This window comes from Poromitra crassiceps, assembly GCF_964638095.1.
Source record: "Poromitra crassiceps genome assembly, chromosome: 3".
NCBI lineage: Eukaryota > Metazoa > Chordata > Actinopteri > Beryciformes > Melamphaidae > Poromitra > Poromitra crassiceps.
Window position 1 is genome coordinate 22,577,663 of NC_139625.1, and position 19,062 is coordinate 22,596,724.

Here is a 19,062-nt window from a genome sequence, read left to right on the forward strand (position 1 = left end):
TGGTCTGTTTTGTACCCTCAGTGCACACAGGCCCCGGTGTTTATTGGTCTGTTTTGTACCCTCAGTGCACACAGGCCCCAGTGTTTATTGGTCTGTTTTGTACCCTCAGTGCACACAGGCCCTGGTGTTTATTGGTCTGTTTTGTACCCTCAGTGCACACAGGCCCCGGTGTTTATTGGTCTGTTTTGTACCCTCAGTGCACACAGGCCCCAGTGTTTATTGGTCTGTTTTGTACCATCAGTGCACACAGGCCCCGGTGTTTATTGGTCTGTTTTGTACCCTCAGTGCACACAGGCCCCAGTGTTTATTGGTCTGTTTTGTACCCTCAGTGCACACAGGCCCCGGTGTTTATTGGTCTGTTTTGTACCCTCAGTGCACACAGGCCCTGGTGTTTATTGGTCTGTTTTGTACCCTCAGTGCACACAGGCCCCAGTGTTTATTGGTCTGTTTTGTACCCTCAGTGCACACAGGCCCCAGTGTTTATTGGTCTGTTTTGTACCCTCAGTGCACACAGGCCCCAGTGTTTATTGGTCTGTTTTGTACCCTCAGTGCACACAGGCCCTGGTGTTTATTGGTCTGTTTTGTACCCTCAGTGCACACAGGCCCCAGTGTTTATTGGTCTGTTTTGTACCCTCAGTGCACACAGGCCCCAGTGTTTATTGGTCTGTTTTGTACCCTCAGTGCACAGATCCCAGTGTTTATTGGTCTGTTTTGTACCATCAGTGCACACAGGCCCTGGTGTTTATTGGTCTGTTTTGTACCCTCAGTGCACACAGGCCCCAGTGTTTATTGGTCTGTTTTGTACCCTCAGTGCACACAGGCCCCAGTGTTTATTGGTCTGTTTTGTACCCTCAGTGCACACAGGCCCCGGTGTTTATTGGTCTGTTTTGTACCCTCAGTGCACACAGGCCCCAGTGTTTATTGGTCTGTTTTGTACCCTCAGTGCACACAGGCCCCAGTGTTTATTGGTCTGTTTTGTACCCTCAGTGCACACAGGCCCTGGTGTTGATTTGGATTGCAGCAGAATAAATATGAGACAGCATGGAGCAGGATTACAGCCCTGCTCCATGTGATTGCAAAAAAAGGTGTTAAAAGTATTATCCTTTCCACTAACAAACTCACAGGTTAAAAATATACTGTAGCCTATGCGTATCAAGAGTATTGTTTTGAAAAAATTTGACACTAATTCTTACACACACAAAACTATAGCATAACATTAAAAACCAATGAAAGTTCTCAATAGAGGTTAACTTAATTTTGGGTTTGAAAAATCTACACACTTTTAAAAGACTAAATCCTGTAATGATTTCTTTTGGCATAGTAGGCGAACACAATTCTGCTCACTCGCACACCGACAGAGACTTTGCATTCTTATTATGCAGACGGTGTGTTTCTTCCTTTCTCAACTAATTCAGCTTTCACCTCCAGCACCTTTCTCCCTTTTTCAGAAGTGTGTGGTAGGTAGTGGCACTTATCTATGTACCCTGTATTTTAATCTGGCGTAGTAGCAGTTATGTGGGGTTTGAAGGAGTAGAAGGAGAGCTCCGCACACATCTCCTTCCCGGGCAGGTGTGTCGGTCGGACAAGGACAAAGTGTTCATAAAATGTAAAAAGGGAGTCCCGCACACTGTCCAAACTTGCAATGAAGATTTATTTTGTGATGTTTCGGTCACCGACCTTGTTGGAAAAAGGTCGGTGACTGAAACTTCACAAAATAAATCTTCATTGCAAGTTTGTTAAGTTAAGTTAAGTTAAGTTATCCTTTATTTATCCCCATGGGGAAATTCATCCTCTGCATTTGACCCATCCTCTACTAGGAACCTTCCTAGAACTAGGAGCAGTAAGTGGGCAGCCACAGTGCAGCGCCCGGGGACCAACTCCAGTTCTTTTGCCATTGCCTTGGTCAGGGGCACTGACAGGAGGATTAACCCTAACATACAGTACATGTCTTTTGGTGGTGGGAGGAAAGCGGAGCACCCGGAACACGGGGAGAACATGCAAACTCCACACAGAAAGGACCTGGAACAGAACGGGGTTCGACCCCGGGACCTTCTTGCTGTGAGGCAACAGTGCTAACCACTGAGCCACCGTGGCGGACGGTGTGCAGGACTCCCTTTTTACGGGTTTGAACGAGTACCAGAAAGTTTAGTCTAGTCACCCATTAGAGAAAGTATCTGAAAGTCAATGGAGTAGAACATGTGTCTGTGTTAATGACCGCTTTCTTTACACGATTCAAAGCACCCGGCCAACAGAGACCTGGAACAGCGAGGCCATGAATACATCAGCTGCTCCACGTGTAGAGAGGCAGACATAAAACTCCTCACGTTCCCGATAGTTGTCTTATTGGAAACCCGGTGACAAATCCTGCTTTGATTGTGCATCGAGCGCTTCCCGTGTGAATCCCACGCCTGCTCTGGGATTAGCCCCGAGGTGACAGCTTTCCAGCAGGAGCTCCTCCAGTTTATCATTTCAACGACAGCGGGGGACATTTATCTCTGCGGCTTATCGTCTCAGCCGCGCGTACGCAACTTGTCCGTTGCCGTCGGGGGGAAATATTCCATCGGCGATTCAATTCGCCGCTCGGGCTTCCTCTGGGTAAAAACACCCTTGTCTCTTATCTGCATTTGCCGGGGGGAAAAAAGAATTTGATCCCTCATGAATGAAACAAAAGGGTGTGAGTATCGCATGCCGATCAATACGGAGGTCCCTCGCAAGCAGCACTCTGGGGGGGAAGGGGGGTTGCCGAGTATACCTGGCTATGTGTTCAGGAATCAGACCTGGGTTAAACACGATTCATAAATAATAGTTTGTCTTGAGTGCGTCGGATGGGCGAGGTTTACAATGGAGTACGGTAAATGGAGGTTTTCTGAAGCCCCCGATTTCACGATATCGCGTACACAACTTCCCGCGTCGTAACTACGAGTTCACAAGTTGCATTTGAAGGCAGCACGATTACAAAGGATTAGCTGAAACCACTGTTCATGAGTTGCTATCCTTGCGGCGGGAACAAATTCAGCAGGTTCATACAGACAAAAGGCAGCGACTGTATGAGCGTTTTTGCAATGAGGCTAAAATCTCACATAAGCGCTTGTGTTTGGCTGAGGAAAAACATCTCCATTTGCTCATTGCCTCCGTTTCTGTCTTATGTCAACTTTTGCCAAATGAATGTTGTTGAGGCACCGTGTTGACACTTTAGTCACTCTCGCCGCAGCAGCCATTGTATTGCTGTTGTTGAATGTGAATATGAAATGTGTATGCAGCAAGTTCCCACAACGTTAGAAGTATAGCGACAGCTTTAGACGTAAGTCTGTCAAGAACACAAGAAAGAAAATTGGATTATTAAATTATAAATAAATGAGAGATGTTTGTCCAATCTCCCCATACAATCACATAACATACTGCCTGCCTGAATGCCAACAATAACAGGGGGACTTGTAAGTGTGGAGATCCCTGTTGAAATCCTAACGGTAATCGTTTGTTAATCTAACCCTTCAATTTGTGCTGCTAAGGCACCGGATATCAAATGGGTGTCAAAACTCAAGTCGCCCTTTTCAATATTATTTATTGCCTCCAGGCCTGAAATGAAAACGTATTAAATCACACTTTTTTCACCTTCATAGAGGCCAGGGCTATTCAACTATATTGTTCAGGGGGCCACATTATCAGAAAGCTAAGGGGGGTGGACATTTCTATTATTATCATCACATCTTAAAAGGTTTGATTTTACTACATTGCAAAAGTCGCCTAATCATAGCCTCATGGTCCACGTTTTGATATTTTGTTGTAATTATATTTTCTTTTCAGACATAGAAATAAAAAAAATAATGACACATCAAAATCAATCCACAGATGAAAAACGGAAACAGGACTTGATTTGTATCTGCTGATGAAGCCTGTGTCATCGAGAGAGGGGGGCAGAGAGACAGATAGAGAGGGAGGGAGAGAGAGAGAGAGGAGATTATTTTCTACCCCCCCACCAGAACTGGTCCGCAGGCCGGTGTGAATTGATTGGCGGGCCGCCAGTTGAATAGGCCTGATATAGACAGTTAGCGGATTTAATTGCTCATTTTGCTCAATTGTCATTCCTGACAATTAAACCTGCGCTATGGAACGTCTCCACAAACGGCAGCGGGGGACACGTGAACTTCAATACCCAGGGATCCTGCAAGGTGAGGTCAGTAAAGTGCACACAGCTCCATTTAGTGATGATCCTGATAGCATAGATGAGTTTTTCACCTACCAATCTTGCCTCGAGCAGCAAGGAAAACTGAACCACCTTGGTCGTGACTTTTATTGTCCTCTTTATTTGCTGCTGGCCCACTTACAAGGGCTGCTGGCAGGGTGACACGCTGGTTCCTCTATGCAACAGGACTGCAGTGTTCAAAGCAACTGTGATACTTAGGCATGTGGATGACTTTGTGTGCTTCAGCTACAGCAGGGCTTCTCAAAGTTTTCATGACTGAGGGGCCAATTTAGGGACCCAACATTGGATTGAAACAAACAAACATTGGGTTTCCCAAACAAATTCTAGACTAAAAGTCATGCCAATTGTGAGTCCTCTGAGAAGTGTATGTTGTCTTCTGGAGGAGATTTTTTTTTTTTAATATGTTTTAATGACAAAGGTGCACGTCTTTGGAAATTGTTTGCAGCCAGTAATGTAAAATGAACACAGTTTGTAGTTACAACTTGTCGTACACTTTATGCTTGGAAGCATAATGGCGTTTTATGTTAAACTGCTTACGCATTGCATTCAGCTGCGTGCAGTTTAGGCACATCACTTTATCCGAGCCGTGAGGTACAGTACAATGAAGTAAGCTTTGCTCCAGTTCTCCTCAAACTTCCTTTTCTCCTCAATGACACAATGTTTTTTTTTCCGCACGATGGCCCCGGGGCCCCCGGTTCCTCCATCTCGCTAACGTACATAGCTGCAATGAAGACGTCATCTATCTCACGAGTAGGCATCTCGCCAGTCATACACCACACACCAGAGATGCCTAGTTGCCATGCAACCATTCCTAACTTGACAGCTTAGCACAGGGGGCGCAGTTTTCCCCCTCTTGAAAGCAAAGTGCTGTAGGCTGCTGTGTGGTGTAGGTTGTTTCAGAACTGTAACTGGACCAAATATAACGCATGCATTTCATCATGTCACCTTAACCCATCGCGGGCCAACGAGGAACGTTTCCGAGGGGCCGCAACTGGCCCACTTTGAGAATGCAGGAGCTACAGTGTCTATATGTTCTGGAATGAACGTGTATACCGTTGTAGAATATCATTAATATAGGATTTCAAAAAGTTTACACCTGGGTAACTTGTTTAGTCTCCCTTGAGTTCACATATGATTAATGACACACACGCACGCGCGCGCGCACGCACACACACACACACACACACACACACGCACACGCACACACACACACACGGGTACCTTGGTGTAAAGATATATTCGGTCAGTATTTCGGCTGGCGCAGAACTGGAGGCCGGGGTAGAGGGGAAGGGAGGCACTGGTGTCATCTTCATCTTTACCGTCGACATCATCATGGCCATCATCGTCTTCAGCAGTAGATTTAGTAGGGCGAGACACACACACTGCTCCTGAGAGAGAGAGAGAGAGAGAGAGAGTGAGTGAGAGTGAGAGAGAGGTTGAGCAATTTCTCACTGAGCGGATATTATGGGCTCCTCATTGGCTTTCATAGCTTTATCAGTGTCAGCATTTGTAAAGTCGGTAAAGTAACAGCCATGGAATTCTAGAAGTTTTACTTTACACTATAGCACTGACAGACCACCTGAGGGAGTTCATTCCAAAATCTACAAAATGTATGTATCATACTGTCTTCACTTTGAGACTATTTTTTTTACAGAGGACTACAGAGGACTAATAGAGAGCTTCATCATATGGTGCAACAACCATCACCTGAAGCTCAATATCAGCTAAACCAATGAGCTTGTGGTGGACTACTAGAGGAACAGGAGGCCACGGCCCCTGTCCTGGTTATCATCCAGGGAGAGGAAGGGAAGAGGGTGGAGTCATACAAGTATTTTCGGGGTCCAAATCAATATAATTAATGTGATTATTAGGTCAACTTAAAGGATTTTGGTGTCTGAAAAAGTGACAAAACTTACTGCCTACAGTGATAAACAAAACATTATGATGATGTCACAGTGAAGTTGACCTTTGAACTTTTGGATAACACTTAATTTGATCCTATTAGACATTTGTGCAAAATGTTGTCATAATTAGCCTATGAATTCTTGAGTTATGGCCAACAATGTCTTTTGTGAGGTCACACTGACCTTTAACCTCCAAATTGTTATCAGTTCATCCTTGAGTGATGGTAGATGTTTGTGCCAAATTTGAACAAATTCCCTCAAAGCGTTGCTGAGATATCACGTCAACGAGAATGAGACGGACGGGCGGACAACCCGAAAACATCACCATCATCATCTCTATCACAGATTTCGACAATAGTGATTCAAGCTACATCCACTTCATTCATGAACGCTTTTACATTTGAGAGAGAGAGAGAGAGAGAGAGAGAGAGTCCGAGAATGAATATCTGGCACTCAGAGTGAGAAAGACGACAGAGAGGAAGTGACAGTCACACTGTAGACCAGAACTGTGCAGCGTCATCAAGCGTCCAGCGCGAAGGCCACCGCCCCTTTTACGGGGAAACCCACAATAGAGACACTGCGGAGCGCGTCATCATTCAGAAACCACGCCCAAAACGGGGGATAACAAAAAAAAAAAACCCAATCCTGGCGTTCTCCTATGTCACGTGTTGCACACAAAGATCATATTTACGGAAGATGAACACTCCAACTTACTTCCTTGACAGCTAGATCCACATTTTTCTTCTCGCCAATTCTCAATGGCTTCCTTGTTTTGCTCGGGAGTACAAAAAAACTTTAATTGGCAATTTTTGTTGTCTGCGCAGCCCCACCACACAACAGCTTTTAGCTATGTTTAATTCAAGGAAAATGACGCTGGTGTATGGAAGTGGAGAGCTTTCCCCCGTGATGGGCGTGGCCTATTTCATGCAGTGTCTCTATAGGAAAAGACTGAAAACACTTCAAACAAACGATTTAAAATAGTTTCATTTGATATATATATGCCAAAGAGTTGCTGTGTTGTTAGTTTCAATAACAATAAAAAAAAAAAAAGATCTGCGATGGGGTTTTTTATAGAGTAGGGCTGACACCGTCTATGTGGATGATGCATGTAACCTGGTGGAAACTCAGTGGGCTGGATACAGCGTTCATATAAGGCAACAAGTACTATTGTCGTCGATGTATCTTGCGCATTCTATGGCCGGCCGAGTTGAAATATATTGTCATGTCATGGTGTCTTTGGGTCATTTATAAACAAAATTAATTCTGTTCTTTTTATAGAGATTTTTACCCGATTCTTATAGATTTTATAGATACGTACCCGGATGTGCCGGTCTGGTCTATGAGGGAGTGCAGGTGACAAATGCCTTAGGTTTCCATCTTATTCTGAGTATTTAGAGTGCATCAAATTGATAAGATCACGAAAAGGTTTTTACTCATTTAAGGTGGAGAAGAATGTGCTGATGCAGAAAAACCCGACAGAAAAAGTGATGGAATCATCATGTCGTATAAATAACGATGTAGCGCAGTTTGTATCTGTCCACCACAACCTCCCTCCTGCTGTCACTCCCATATATCACGCACATGTTCTGCTTTTATGGCCATTCGTTGATGCGTTAGAATAGCAATAAGTGCTTTTCTATGTTTTATATATATAGATCTATAGATGTATAGATCTTTTGACTACATAACTGTATTTGGTGGACACCTATCTCATTCACATTCTATCTTTCAGAAGTTTATAAAGATTTCATGAATATTTGGATGGAAACGGCTACAGAGAGTAAGGAGGAGAGCAGTAAAATGACAGATGGGGAGAGGGAGGGAGAGAGACAGACAGAGAGAGAGAGAGACAGAGACACATAGAGAGAGAGAGAGAGACACACAGAGAGAGAGAGAGAGAGAGAGAGAACAGGTCATTAATGTCAGCTATGTAGCTCGCTCATCCCGCCAGCATCTTGCAGGAAAAGGTCAGGCAGTGGAAATGAGGCCGGAGCTGCTCGACCGCGCTTCATTTAGACAATGACCTATAACACTCTGATAATACCTGACTTAAATCACCTCGTGTGGCCACTTGTCCGCCCTGGCTGTGTGTGAAGGCGCGCGTGTCCATTCGCCTTGCTCAGAATGTGCTGTCGCAAGTCCATGTCTGGGGACTAGACTTCTCCCTGTTGTGGTGCCATATCAGCACTGAGACAATAAGCAGCTCTCGTGCTGTTGGAGCAACAGAGGAACACACTGGAACCAGGACAGCCCTGCCTGCCATCATGCTTTGAAGGCATCAAACACGTTTGGGTTCCTTCCCAGTGACAGATAAGCCAAGTGGAGGAGGTGGCCAATGTTCAGAATCAACCCAAATTTTCCACAAGAATCATCATAAAACCACTTTGGAAACTGTTTTGAGCTGCTATCAAAGTTGGGCACTGATTTGACAAAACGATGAAGAGTGTTGGTAGTCTCCATTTGGAAGACCAGATTAGCAGAATGGTATGGATTATTTTTAGATTTGATATTTCCATCTATTTTTCATCATCTTTGATGTTTCTTCTCGTTTCGTTTCAAGGTGAGGTCGAGCTTATAAGCCGCCTCCTCTCCTTGGCCCATGCCCTTACGCTGCTCTTACGTCTCAATTTTCTCATTTTCACATTTGCCGTTTTCTCAGATGCAATTTTTCCGGGTCTAGCACACGCTGTTCTGATCTGATCCGAACCTCGGCTCATGACAGAACGGGACACTTTGTGTCTGAAAGTCCCAAGACGCCGGACTAAAGCGCTCCGCGGCACGACGGACCTGGAACCCCGACACAGGTTTTTTTTTAGGACACCGGGCGTTTCAGAAAAATCCCATCTATCTACAGTATCTGTAATGAAACCTAGCAGCACTGCAGTGTGCAGCCTATATTGGTTGTAAGCAGTTTTTTTTTTATTCTTCTTCCCTTCCCCTGTTTTGTCATGGCGGAATGCGCCAGCTGCATTAAGTGGGCCATTTATACGATGGGGGCAATTCATCTTACAAAGCCGTCTTATTAGACTGTCACTTACACAGTGTGAACAGTGCCTTCAAAACAGCCCAGGGGATTTACTTGTTATTTTACTGTGAAAGAAAGAAAACAAGCCCTAATTGGAACTGAGTCATCTCATCTTCTGCTGGATCCAAATGAGAAGAAGGAGAAATACTAACTGCGCACTTCAAGTGGGAAGACGGTTTGGTGCCGTCGACGCCTTTGCAGCGTTTGAACTAACATCGAGATAACACGGTATTGACGCTTAAATGTTTGGGTCATGCAGAGAGAGAGAGAGAGAGACAGAGAGAGAGGGAGAGAGAGAGAGAAAGAGAGAGAGAGAGAGGGGTGGGAGGAGTGATTGCCTGTCTGTGCTGTGAGGAAAGTAATCTCAGAGCAATCAAGGGGTGGCGGACAGCTCAGCGGTTCGCCTTCAAAAGACCACAGGCAGGTAGAGGAAAATCATTAGGCACCGCTCCTGACCCCATAGGTCACTTTTATTGGACAACCGCTGTGTTTGGCATTAACCCCGTACCGCCGCCCGCAGACTGAGTGGCGGCGGCGGGGATGGTGTTGCGGCGGGAAAAATCACAAGAAGGGGCCATTAGCCGCCTCCAGGTAAAGTGCACGGCCAAACAAGTGGGGGCGAACGCGACGAGTGGGCGTTTTACCTCTCACCTGGGGTCGCATTTTTTTTGGTACCATAAACAAATGAGACCATAGAGACACTGCATGAAATAGGCCACGCCCATCACGGGGGAAAGCGCTCCATTCACTTCCACACACCAGCGTCATTTTCCTTGAATTAAACACATAGCTAAAAGCTGTTGTGTGGTCGGCTGTGCAGACAACACATGTAAAAAATCGCCAATTAAAGATTTTTGTACTCCCGAGCAAAACAAGGAAGCCATTGAGAATTGGTGAGAAGAAAAATGTGGATCTAGCTGTCAAGGAAGTAAGTTGGAGTGTTCAATTTCCGTATATATGATCTTTGTGTGCAACACACATTGACTGTATATACTGTATCACGACATGCACGCGACATGGATTGGGGGGGTTGTTTCCCTCCGTTTTGGGCGTGGTTTCTGAATGATGACGCGCTCTGCAGTGTCTCTATGGTGGAGACGATTGGTTGCCTCTACCTCGCAACAGTGCTAATCTTTCTCCAAATGAAGACTGCATTACCCATTAATCCAGGTGCATCTACTGTAGAAGATCTGTGAATCTTTGGACAAAGGTGTTCTGTTTACCGAAGAGGATCAATATGTTGGAAGTGACTTCTCCATTCCACAGTGTGCCATTGAGACCTTAAGCTCTGTTTGATCTGTGAGAACAGCGCCCTCTTCCTGTTTCGTGCAGTAGGCTAAAGCAACCCAGCAGATTTCCCGCCAAATCCGACCAGGTGGCACATTTAGGAAAATGCAGTGCAGAGGCTGGCAGAGGCTGCTGGTCTTCTTGCCGATGGTCTGGTTTGTTTACGGTAATTGTACTGTTTCAAAATGTGTATGAATGTGGTAGTCTTTTTTCTTTAAAATGCTACAAAATGCTACAAGTATGTGGCTCACCTGATAGCACGCGTACGACGGAGGCTCGATCCTTCGCGTGGCCAACGCGGGTTCGAAACCGACCCGAGGTCCTTTGCCGCATGTCATCCCCTCTTTCTCTCCCCACCTTTCCTGTCTGCCTACTGTCCTATCTGAATAAAGGCATAAATCCCCCCCCCCCCCCCCCCCCAAAAAAAACAAAATCTTAAAATGCTACAAGAAGCACCAATAATGTACTTGCATACTCTTGTCCTGGAGCCCTTGGCAGGAGTTGGTGAGATGACTCTCTCTTCCATACGGTGGCGAAGAGTCATGAAATTGTCAACTCAATTTCAAGGTCTCTTCTGCACCTCTGTAAACCACTTTCAGGGGCGACACTCCCAGTTACAGCTCTTTGCATTGCACACATTGTAATTAATAGTAATTAGTGCAATTTATAACTTGGTGTATGCCTTTGAGACACAAGCAATCGAACACTGGGGTCTTGATTCGCCGTATTACAAACTGTGTAATTGGGAAAGTTTTTCCTCCCACATCCCCTCTGGGGCACATTTAGCACACTTTGAGGCCTATTTAGCTGGAATGGTCAGAGTGCAGCATGTAAAGGAGGCTGTGTTTCAAGGCAGTGCGCTCAGACACCAAAAGGGATTGAACTGGGGACTTTTCAGTTATTGGAAGCATTCTAAAATGTGTACACAGCTGTTGAAGTTTCCCTGTTGATACAGCCAATCAGAAGCTCATCAGTTGCCTATTGGGCAATGCCGACCATTTTGGAACGTATGCGCCCGTGTCTCAAAATATGAATTTCCCCAGTGTAATTCCACTGCTCCACATACGTCACCTGTTTGAACAACCTGCACTCTGGAGGGGTTCAGATCAGGGAGATTTGACTCAATCTCTCTTTCAGGCCAGTTGTACTGTAGCGTGCTGTGAGCAGAAATAGGCAATATCCCCAGCTAGATAATAATAATAGTAAAAATAATAATACACAGCCCCATATGGAATGGGATATAGTCAATTATTGGATTGAAGTGATGATATTAAACAGTATTATACGGGCAGGTGACAATGTGGCGCCAGACAATTTCCCTAGATATGAAGAGGAGAAGATTGCAGGTGGGATTACCCTGTGTGTGATCAGGAGGAGCGCCGCCGTCTCGCTCTCCTGGTGATTGTTTGCCTTTGTGCCACCGCTTGCCCTCCTTCTCCGTTTCTCCCGGCTTCTGTTTGTCTTTGGGAGGCGCGGCCTCCCCCTCCTCGCTCTGTTTGCCTTTGGGCTCTGGCTCCTCGTCGGAGCTGGAGGAGATGACGACGGGGGTCCGCAAGTCCAGGCGCCGAGGCCTGGCTGGCTCTGAGCCAGCAGAGAGAGAGAGAGAGAGAGAGAGAGCGAGAGAAAGAAAGAAAGAGAAAGAGAGTGAGAGAGATGACGATTACTTTATTGGCCAAGTTACAAAATGTAATCACAGTTTGAGGAGTTTTATTCCCAAGTGAGATATCCATCATCTTAAGAGTGATGCTTAGTTTGACAAAATGATTGCTGACATGAAAGTGAAACTCAACGTGGGTCATTAGGGACGTTATTAGCTATCATGAGTCCTGTAAAAAGTGACAATTTAATGGATGTGAACTATACGGCTGCAACTAACGATTATTTTAACTATTGATCTGTTGATTATTTTCTCGACTAATCGATTAGTTGTTTGGTCTATAAAATGTCACAAAATGGTGAAAAATGTCGATCACTTTTCCCCCAAAGCCCAAGATGGCATCCTCAAATGTCTTTTTTTTTTTAAGAAACCAGAAAGTATTCACATTTAACAAGATGGAACGACATAATGTTAGTATTTTTTCTTAAAAATTAGTCGAAATGATTAACGACTAAAATAATTGTTGGCGATTAATTTTCTGTCAATAGATTAATTGTTGCAGCTCTAGTGAACTACCGGTCCGGTACTATTTGAGACGGACTCTGGTTCAGTGGCCCGTCGGCAGTGAAGCTGGCCACTGCAGACGGAACACCTGCCACCCTCCAGCTCTCAGATCAAACAGCCAATATAATTTGTTGGGAGAATTAATTACCTCCATCTCTCATTGTTCATTCATAAAGGATGATGTAATTTTGTTAAGGTCAGGCTGAAATCCAAGCTGGGAAAATGTTAATGAATGCAAGGATTATCCTATCGCCATTCATACACTTAGCATTATTTAAAGTCGGGGTTCGAGTAGAGTCATATTCTATGAGATACTGCCACTCAGAAACTGTGGCAGTCCAGCCCCGGTTTCTCAACCCATATTGCTTCTCATCAAAGTAACATGACATCATTTGAGCTCAACCAATCAGCTGCTAGCAGTAAAACACAGCAAATCAGATCACGCCTGTGATTTCTAGTGAGGAATATTCAAAATCTCACGAGATTATTTCCCATTAAACACAAAATGCCATTTTCACTCAGACGTCGAGAGAAGTGCTATAAAAACACCCATTCCTACGTAAGCTAGTTATTTTTCCCATCATTTCCCTTCACGCTATTTGCTAAGCCTGAGGTGTGAAGTCTAACAAGACAGTAAGTTGAGAGTCTCGGCGACGCACAGGGCTAATTAGTGATCGTGCCTCTCTGTGGCTTGTTTCTTCAAAAGGCCAGCCTCTAGCCGGCTCCCTCAAATGTCACGAAAGTCTCTGGGGCTCCTCGGCCCGCCGCTGCCCCCCGGAGCTAACAAGCTAAACCAGACTGTCGAGAGACGGCTCAATTTATGTCCGGCCGTCCCCCCACAGAGGAAGATGTTAACGGGGGAAATCCTACAGGGCCCTGCCTCGACTTTACCAGTGTTTTCCCAATGAGGGCGCCCCATTATGTCTGCAGCTGTTTGAATTCGAGAGTCGCTTTGGGAACTGTATCAGACTCGCGAGTACACACAAGCATGCGGTCTGATTCAAACTCATATAGCCTGTGACCAGCGCAGTAGCTCCAGATCTGCCACCTGCACTGGCAGGAAAAAAGTAAGAAAAGCTTTTATTGCGGTCTGCGAGGAGAGATAGAGATAGGGTCACAGTGGGTGACAAGAGTAGTCTCGAAAGAGGTGAAATGTACTGCGACGTCTAGCCAGGTAGATCACTGCTCTACCTGTGGAAGAGCAGAAGGACTCAACCCACGTGCCCATCCTCCAAACGGCACAGATGGACTCAAACTCAGTCACCAACTCAGTCCCGCGAGCTACGCATTTATTTAAAGACTGTTGATTTAACCCTGGAAGGCTGAACAGAGACGTGGTGCCTAATTTATGTTCTGTTTTGTTGTTAATTAGTGTGAGGCTTGGTGATAGACTACAGGCGAGATCCAGATCCCACAAGATGTTTGCAGCAAGGAAAGCGCAAATTAGCAAACATTTCCAGACCGTTTAGATCGTAAGAACTTTTGGTTTGTGAAGTTGTAAAGATCTGGATGATCCTCTGTGTCATTGACTTCAAACATTGTTTGCGATGCACACTAGGGCTGAGACCAGATATTGACATAGATTCTAGATGTTTGTAATATTGGGATATGGCATAAGTGTTGTCTTTTCCTGGTTTTAAAGGCTGCATTACCATAAAGTCATGTCATTTTCGGAATTTAGCAGACCGTTCTATTATTTGCATTTACCCACTTGGTCGTTATAGCCACATTTCAATCATGAGAGACCGGACGGTAAGGTTTAACAAGATACTTTATTTAGCAAATGGCCTGCATGGCTCGTTAGTGGCGGACTGGGGAGGTGGGTGGGGTGAAACGCCAGCTTCGGAGTATGGCTCCGGGGGGAACGAGCAGCCGTGATGCCAACTGCTGCTGTGATCCGCCAGAGTGGGGGTGACGTAGAGCCCTCGCTATATGTACCACGATGAACTGGTGACGACTGACGTCATGCCGGACGGGATCGACTGACGTCATGACTGACGTCACGCTTGGGCTTGACTGACGTCACGGGCTGATCAGGTAACGTGAATATGGCGGCCTTCCTGCTTGAAATTTGGTCACTACTGATGATTATTTATCCAAAATCTCATTGTGTAAATATTTTGTGAAAGCACCTAAAGTCAGGGAAGGAAACCCTGCCTTTGCATTTTCACACTGCATGCTGCTAAAATGCATACTGACACTGACTGTTGAATGTCTTCTGCTGTCCCTTTCAGGGGTCACCAACCTTTTTGAGACTGAGAGCTACCTGAAGGGTAGAGAGTGACGTGGAGGGCGAGCCGACCCGTTCGATATACAGTAATCTTCCCGAATAATATAAATTTACTCGGTTTACCTTTAAATAATGATTATGCATTTAATCGCCTACAGGAGACTCTGCTAGATGTTCACTAATAATTACTGTTAATGATTCCTCACAATCATTAATTAATGTTTTTCCATCATAGGAAAACATATATACATTTCAAAGTGCAAGTTTATTAATTTCTCTGTTAATCTCAACAATTAATCTGTTTTGATACAATATCTGTCAAGTTTACAGTCTGTAATACGTCGTGCTTTCATCGGGGCAGTGTGTACTGTGATGCCTTGTAAGTTGTCAATATGTCTCTCTCTGCACCAGTGTCACAGAGACAAGCCGCTGGTTCATTCATGCTGGAAGGAAGCTGCTGCTCTTAAAAAGGGACACCATTTGCATTTGATGCAGAACACTACAGACACTGCGCTGGTTAAACTGACTACTTCCCTGCATGTCTACAGGCTGTGTGGATTGCAGTGCCGTGTTGAGAGATATCTCCATAAATACAGTTGTTATTTTCCAGCAGTCTGTCATTTACAGATTTCGCAGGTTGTTAAATCCCACATGTAGCGAGCTGACACACGGCCCCACCGCTGTGAATGCAAAGTGACGCCCGTGTCAAAGAAGAGTGTGCGCCTGCTAGTCCTCCGCTGCAGCTGAGCGCGAAATGGGCGGCAGGGAATTTTGTTCACAGAGACGTGCGTGGGCAGAGACGTGCGTGGGCAGCGCACGTGGGCGTGCACTTCCTTGCCATGTTTGAAACGTGCGTGTTTTTTTTGAAGTGCACGATCCTCACGTCCCATGGGCCCAGCTGCAAACAGGCCTACTAGTATGGAGTAGCTCGCGTTTACCGTACTCGCAGTGAATATAAACTGAATTTAAGCAGAAAGGGACTTTAGAGATCCTATGAGGACTTCAGAGGCGTAGCAACACAGTTCCAACTCCAACCCCCCACAAAACGAGATGATCTTTGAACTACCGTGTGCGCCAGGAGCATAGGAGGAACAGGACAAGTCGTAGAACGCGTAGACTCAAGCACAATGACTTCAATTTAACAAGACTTTTAATCGGCCAAGTGACCAAGCTCAAGTAAGTTTAGTTAACCTTCAATTTTTTCACTTTTTTTTTCAGATTTCCCCCTGATTGTACTCGGCCAATTCCCTGCTGTCCCAGTCCACCCCCTCTGCCGATCTGGGGAGAGTTGTGGACTAGTATGCTTCCTCCGACGCACTCGGCAGCCAAGTTTTTTTTCACCTGACAGTGAGGAGTTTCACCAGGACGTAGCACGTGGGAGGATCACGCTATTCCCCCCAGTTCCCCTCCCCCCGAACAGGCGCCCTGTCCAACCAGAGGAGGCACTAGTAGTGCAGCGACCAGGGCACATACCCTTAATCCGGCTTCCTACCTGCAGACACAGCTAATTGTGCCTGTATGGACCAAGCCAGAGGTAACACAGGAGCTCGAACCTGCAACCCTCGTATTGGTAGGCAGGGAATCTACCGCCCCAGTTAACCTTCACTTCTATGTAAAATAGCCAAGACCATGTGTTTTTAGACCATGTGTTTTTAGACCATGTGTTTTTAGACCATGTGTTTTTAGACCATGTGTTTTTAGACCATGTGTTTTTAGACCATGTGTTTTTAAGACCATGTGTTTTTAGGGGGAAAGGATCATTGCAGGTTTCACCAATCCAGGGCCACATTTCAAGACTTGAGGTAAAACACAATCATTGATTATTTTACAGAACCTCTATCAGAAAAGTTACTGGCCAAGAGAAAGAAATTACAGATTCTCATTTTAACACCTTCAAAAGTGACGACAATTTCAATATAAAACATAAAAGCCTATCATTTGTTAAACAATAAGCACTAAGATGTATTCTCTCAGATTTATTCCCACAAGTACACTGAAATGCCAGCCAAAAAGAAAAAGTAACGCTAGGTGGGCTCATGCTATCCCAGGGGAATTGCTTTGATGAGCTAGCTTTATTTTGGTGTCTCTATGAATTCTGACATCTTGATTCCATGAAAACATGTCTTCACTAACGAGTGCTTTGTATGGTTCCCTTCCCAGTTTAATTATGAGTTGTGGTATTGAGCATTCAAAATAAAGTGACTTCAGTATTAGGTAGAAGCACAGGCAGTTAGGTAAATGAAACCCTTTAGCTCAGAAGACAATTAAATTAAATTCAAAATACTTTAGTAGTCCCTCGAGGCGCAATAAAGTAGTTCCAAAGTTCCATTTGGAAACATATGTAAGAAACAAAAAACACCTCAACTGTTAAGTTAAGTTATTCTTTATTGGGAAAATCATCCTCTGCATTTGACCCATCCTCTACTACTAGGAACCTTCCTAGAACTACAGTAGGAGCAGTGGGCAGCCGTGGTGCAGCACCCAGGGGCAGGGACCAACTCCAGTTCTTTTGCCAGTGCCTGTGATTGCATTTCAACATGACAACGCGAGTTGGAGCAATGATGTTCAACTGATATGCGACTATTGGCCAATTTTACCCACCTGATAACACAAAGAAGTGGATTCCAGATTTTAGAAGAAGAAAAAAATCCCCCTGTATTTCTCTGGTATGTCTGGTATGTGTATAGAATTGACTCGCGACGTCTTGAACTACGGACCTGAACTGTTCTTGTTTTGTGTTCTTAACTGCAAAACCAATAAAAAAGAATTTACGTGAAAGAGTTTTGACATTTGTCTTCACAATGGGAGGCTCTGTCGGAAAGCTGCACTTGCAGAACTGAAAGCGAGTGGGACCGAGTGTGTGGAGACAGATTGGTCTGCCTGATGGAGACGACGAGGCGCGCCAATCTGCACTGATCTCATGTAAGAGAACTTTAATCCATGCACAGGTTTTGCGGCTCATCTGTGGCCATACCAACAGCTCTGGAGGATGCATCTCCGCACCTTAGACACTTCCCAGCATGGACCTATATAGCCGAGCCAGGTCATAACTACTTCCGCCCCTCCTCTTCTGTTAGATAGGCTAACAAGGGACATCAGCGAGAGCCAACTCAACTTTTCTCCCAACTTTGTGTGAGATGTTTGCAACAGCGGAAGGCGCCTGTTCTCTCTCTCCCTCTCAGCCTGACAGGTGAGAATTATACTGAGTCCTTGTCATCTGCTGAGAGGGGAAGAGAGAGAGAGAGAGAGAGAGAGGGGGATGATATTCTCAGAGCGATGCTATTTCAGTCTCTGGCAAGCTCGCCTCTATCGTTTGCTATCACGCGTCTCCATCTGGTGAAATCTGTAATGCTGTTCAAAAGTATTATGTCAGCAGACTGCCGCGATTGATATTGACGGGAAGGAAAATAAAGCGATGAATGGATTTTCGGCTTCATTCCAGTTTGTTTTGCAATCAGACATGTCGGTCTCTAGACTAAATGAAGTGTATGATGACGACGGAGAGAGATAGAGAGAGAGAGAGACAGGGAGAGGAACATCATACTCCCAGACACACAGGGGAGAATAGACCAGATGATGTGTTATTATTACTTGTTTTGACCAAATGAGCTAGGGATGGGATGATATATTGAAATTCAATATATCACGATACAGAAATGCAGAGGGGAAAAAAACCTAAGTGACCAAACACTCACCAGCACAAGAGCGCGGGGACTCGCACATCTCGCAGTAAGGCAGCAGGCCGCTGTTGGAGTAGGTGCAGGTCGGACAGGTCCACTTCTCCCTGGGTGGGGGTGGGGTGGTCTCCGGCAGCCCGCGCCGGGGGAGCACTGAAGCCATGGGGCTGGAACTGACAGAGACGCCTCCCCCCACCGCCGACCTCCGCTTCCCCCTGAACTGACTTGCGGGGCTGGGGCCGGCCCGGGGCGTCCGCAGCCTCTTCAGCTGGGGGGAGAAGTCCCCATCCGGCGGAGAGGCAGGAGCGGACCTGGCTCGCTCGTCCTCGCTCTCTTCGTCCTCGCTCGTCTCCGGGACGACGGAGGGAGACGCTTCTTTGTCCTCCGTCCTCTTCCTCTTCTTCTTCTCCTTGCCGCCGCCGCCGGGGGAGAAGAAGGAGCGGATGTCGTGCTGCTTGTCTTTCTCAAACTGCAGGAAGGACGGATGCAAGTCCGAGATGGTTATTTGTCTTTTTCATTTCACATCATCTCATTTCTCCACTCACAATAGAGCTGCAACGATTAATCGATTAAT

The 19,062-nt window shown here is 45.6% G+C and overlaps 1 protein-coding gene across 1 annotated transcript in view; it reads right to left on the bottom strand.

Annotated features, from left to right (window-relative positions):
* zranb3 (zinc finger, RAN-binding domain containing 3) overlaps positions 1 to 19,062 on the bottom strand; it is a 115,156-nt gene that overhangs the window by 38,531 nt on the left and 57,563 nt on the right. The window contains exons 15-17 of the mRNA XM_083632952.1: positions 18,507 to 18,957; positions 11,777 to 12,001; positions 5,426 to 5,592 (exon numbers count right to left, since the gene is read on the bottom strand). Of these exons, the coding sequence (XP_083489078.1) occupies positions 5,426 to 5,592; positions 11,777 to 12,001; positions 18,507 to 18,957 (843 nt within the window). The remainder of the gene's footprint in view (positions 1 to 5,425; positions 5,593 to 11,776; positions 12,002 to 18,506; positions 18,958 to 19,062) is intronic.